At 39.8% G+C, this 4,709-nt stretch overlaps 1 protein-coding gene across 1 annotated transcript; it reads right to left on the reverse strand.

Annotated features, from left to right (window-relative positions):
- Positions 1-490: 490 nt before the first annotated feature.
- On the reverse strand, positions 491-4,482 carry dmbx2 (diencephalon/mesencephalon homeobox 2). The gene is made up of 4 exons (XM_034081713.1): positions 3,997-4,482; positions 3,317-3,492; positions 2,229-2,404; positions 491-1,496 (listed from the first exon to the last, which is right to left on the reverse strand). Exons 2-4 carry the CDS (start codon positions 3,483-3,485, stop codon positions 996-998), a joined length of 846 nt encoding a protein of 281 aa, XP_033937604.1. The 5' UTR covers positions 3,486-3,492; positions 3,997-4,482; the 3' UTR covers positions 491-995.
- Between the last annotated feature and the right edge of the window lie 227 nt (positions 4,483-4,709).

Below are 4,709 nucleotides of genomic sequence, written 5' to 3' on the forward strand. Positions count from 1 at the left end.
CTAGATATAATAGTATAACATGGAAATAATCAAGTAATAACAAGTTAAATTGCATTTAACTACAGTACTTGATTTAAGTCTAGTCAATACTTAATGTTACTTCTGCTATAATTTCATTCAGTACTTTGTCATATTTTGAATACAATTGTATTTGTACAACTGCAAATAATGTCATGCTGGCATAGGACCCACATCTGGAATTCTGATGCATAATTCTAACCAGATTCATTCAACAAATATTGCAGTTTATTTATGTGCAGACTGGAGATCTCACCCTTACCAAAGTGACGTTTTTTACAAAACCAAATGTAGTGCTTTGCGATACACATCAAACTTCATGTAAAATGTGACAATATAAACTGCTCGATGTTGTCAGTGCTCACAAATTAAAACATTTATTTATATCCAAAAGAAGATCAGGCCTCATATTTGAGCTTTGCAAAGTGGTTGAAATCTCAATGTTGATACAAATTGCAGTAGTAAATATGCAGTAAAATATGTTAATTTAGTAAAAACCCATCATTTTGTCAGTGCTGCTAAACCAAAAACACAAATCCACCCCCAGAGAATTCAGGTACAAATAACTTTATTTCACATTTGTATGTTTCTGTGCCTAATTAGAATGGGGAACTTTTCTGAAATGCTTTAAAAAGGATTATAACTGCCGGTGTAACCAGCTAAATAATACTGAAGGTGGAAATGGTATCTTTAAATGGGATGTTCATGCTGCTTGTGATGATTAAAGAACAGTCTTGTTGATGCAAATTTGCATCAGTTGCAAGCAAGCAACCTGTTGATTTTAATAGAAACAGACTTAAATAAGACTTGGAAATATGTGACTGTACAGATGTATTCCCTTTAAACAGATAAAATAACACTCTAAATTAAAATTGATATTCTGTCAGGTTTACAGTAAAAGGCAGTAAGTTCTTCTCCACCGTGTCTCTCCCCATGCAAGAGCAGAGATGTCGGGCTGGAGGTGAACAGGTCTACATTTACAGCCCCAGGTGAGGGTGAGGAGCTTTAGTAGAGCATGCAGTCTGAAGGGAGAGGCTACAGTTTTTAGTAACAGAGGGCGGATGGACCCTGAGGGCAGAGCTGTGCTGTAAGATGGGCCAGAACACCGGGGGGAGGGCCAGCTCCGTGGACAGCACTCCTACAAGGGGCTGGTGAGGAGGCTGGCTGTAGCACTCCCTGAAGGGGAAGAGTGGGGGGGAGTGAAGGCGGAGGGAGCACCGTGAAACATCAGAGTCTGAATGTGTGCGAGGCGGACAAATATCCCTGCTTTTATCCACATGAGGAGGAGAAGGACAGCGATGAAGAGGATGATTGTGTCTGTCAGTGTGTGATGTGGAAATGTCCTGTTTGTCTCTGGTCCTCTCTTCCTCCTGTCCCCCCGTGCTGCGGTGTGGCGCCTCCTCCACACTGTGGTCTCTGGAGAGCGGGGAACACCTCTGACCTTTACGGTGCTTTGCCCTCCTGTTCTTGAACCACACCTGGACAAGAGAGAGAGAGTAAAACAGCCACGGTAAATGTATGTTTATGGCACACTTCATACACATTCAAAAGAAACAAAGTTTAGAAGACTGGCTCAAAATGTGAACATCTAGAAATGTAGAGAAGATTAAAGTTAATACACAAAAACTAAATAATTCCATGGAAACTTTAAAAGGGAGCCAGAAATAACATGTTTTGTTTTTTTTGAGCAACCTTTCACTGTCAGCATTCATACATTTGTTACCACATGAGAAATTGTGAAAGATAAGGAAAACAAAGTACTCGTGTAAAATGGCCTATTTTAGAATATTATTGGATAAGAAATATTGATGCAGAAATGTGTTTATCTCTTTAGTTTTGCTGCTAAAGGGTGTTTTAATTCCTTTATGGCTTAATCTATAATAATACACCATCATTTATTACCCTATAACTTGTAGTCGTAACAAGCTTTCTTTTTACATATGTAGTGAATTGTAGTTGCCATTAGAGTAGAAATAGAATACAAATACATTTACTTTATGTAATTGTCACCACTTCAATTATGTACAAATGTGCTACTGTATCATTCCTTAACCTTCCTTAACCTCCCAGTTGTTTTCCCCATTATAATTACACTTTAATATCAATATCAAATGGTAACTGCAGCCTTTTATTACTGTGTCCCAGATTCAAACAAATGTGCATTATTCAGCAGGTCTCCAGTCAGGTGTGTTGGGGGAGTGTGTGTTCACCTGAATGCGAGCCTCCGGCAGGTTGATGCAGACAGCCAGTCTCTCCCTCATGCTCACGTCGGGGTACTGTGTCTGCTGGAAGGCTTTCTCCAGAGCCTGCAACTGCGACACTGTGAAGGCCGTGCGGCTGCGGCGCTGCTTCTGCTGGTTTCCATACCGAGCCTCCAGAATAAGCTCTGGGCGGGACAGAGAGAAACACAAGGTTATCACCAGAGTCACTCAGCAGCAAGTCCTCTCCAAAAACACTATCATAGGGAGCATGAAGTGAATTCATATTTTCCCCACACTTGCATGTTGTTTTTCTTTGAAATCAGAGCAGTAGAAGTTTGACATGATTTTTATTGACTTTTATATGCTGAAAAATTGAATAATAGTAGCTTATTTTATAGGCTGGACATTGTATTTGATGGATTCTAACAATGAACAGTGGTGGAAGAAGATTTATGTTCATCCCTTGGATTTTGCAGGTTAAGGTTTGAATAACTCAAATGTTCTTATAGTTCATCTTTTAAAATCATATTTTGTGTTATTATCCAAAAATAGTCAAGCAATTAAATCCTCAAATAAATGTAATGACAAACAGTATCAGTTATTTCACTGAAATGTATCATTAGCACAATATATTTATACTTACAGTAAGTCAAGTATCTCAACATTTTACTTAAGAAAAGTATATTTGTCTCTTATCATTCATTTTTGTAAAGCACTTTGAATTGCCTTGTGTTGAAAGGTGCTGTTTAAATAAACTTGCCTTGCATAGTTAATGCAAACTATTGATAATGTAATAATATGATTCAATGTGTTATAATCAATTGTTTATATTGTGATCATCCCCAACCCTGGACATTTTCAAAAAAGCCCTCAAAACGCACCTTTTTACCAAGGCTTTCCCCACTGTATAGTTAGTTTAATAGGTTTATTTTTCCACTACTTCCCCCCCCCACCCCCTTAACCTGTCTGCCTTCCCCCCTGTCTGCCCCCCCCCCCCCCCCCATACTCCCCCCCCCTACCCGACTTGTAAAGCGACCTTGGGTTTCCTGAAAGGCGCTATAAAAATATTATATATTATTATTATTATTAAGACCCACCTGCCAGTCTCTCGGCCACAGACAGGGTGTGCGCTGCGGGGCTCGCGGCAGAGTACACGCGGTACTGTTCCGCCATCTGGTGGCGCAGGTCGAACAGCATGGAGTTCACACCGTGGAGAGGAAACATGCCTCCACCGTTGGACGTCCCGCAGAAATTCAAGGAGTTCATCTTAAATCTGAGGAACAGGAATACTTATTTAACCGACTGAAGAGTTAATCAGCATCTTAACATATAGAATAAGTCATTAAAACGTTTTAATTACAATAATGATCTGCTAAGTGTATGGAGCAATAACTGCAAAATGAAAATGAAGACAATTATTGTAGGAGGACCAACATTATGTTTATTTCCCCCTAAAATGTAATGATCTATTCTTCATCTTCCTTTACTTTTTCTTAAGCGGCTGTTCGTGTGATTCGGTGAAATTCAAGATTCAAAACATTAAATTAAATATGAAATGTGATTATTATCATATTTCTTACGGATTTACTCTTTCACAGATCAGCCAATTTGACACATATTATACAAGCTATATGAGGAGAGGCAGCATTTTGTATCCACATACTTAAAATCGGATACATTTGACATCATGAATTGGAGACCATTATTTCAGATATCTTTTTAAGTTATAAAACATATTTGGAAACGTTTTCGGTTTGTTGTTGCCTGTGCTGTTTACCTGAGCTCCGGACGGTGCAGGTGCGCCTTTACGCACAGAGGTCTGGACCCGGTGAGCTGTGTAGTCCAGTTTCTCCTAGTCCAGTTTGGGCCTTAAATCCTCACACAGCAGCGCTCTTTGTCGTGGTACCGATCTATTTCTCCCAAACCCACGACTATTTAAGACGCATTTACCCAGGCGCCCCTCAGCCATTAGCCAATAGAAAGAAAGGTATTAGCCGGGATTAGGTGGGATGAGGGAAGAGAGGGGGGTTGCGAGGAGCTCAAGTTTTTGAAACTATTGAACTTGAGAGATTTATGCCAAGGATCCCCTCCCGTTAAAACAATTAAAACAATGTGGTGGGCTAATCTCCGAGGCAGGACAGATTAAAATAACAGCCTTTGATTGTGCTCTGCTTCTCAGCCCCTTTCTCTCAGGCCGCTGGCTTTGACAGTCTCCCCTCGGTGGGGGTTTCTCTGAGGGTTTGTTTTGCTAACATGCACCATATTTTGCCCATAAACTGTCACCATGTGAAGTTAATCTCAACCTCCTCAATGAGAAGTATTTCTTTATAAATGCTGCTGAGATAATTAGAAGTCTTCCCAGGAACAGAAAACAGGAAAAACATGAAATCTTCAACAACATGAAGTCCTCTAAAGGGCAATCAACATTTCCATCACCACCAATTCAATTTGTTTTAAACAATACTGCAGAGGTGGAGGAAAACTAGCATT

Source organism: Pseudochaenichthys georgianus, chromosome 4 (genome assembly GCF_902827115.2).
Source record: "Pseudochaenichthys georgianus chromosome 4, fPseGeo1.2, whole genome shotgun sequence".
Classification (NCBI taxonomy): domain Eukaryota; kingdom Metazoa; phylum Chordata; class Actinopteri; order Perciformes; family Channichthyidae; genus Pseudochaenichthys; species Pseudochaenichthys georgianus.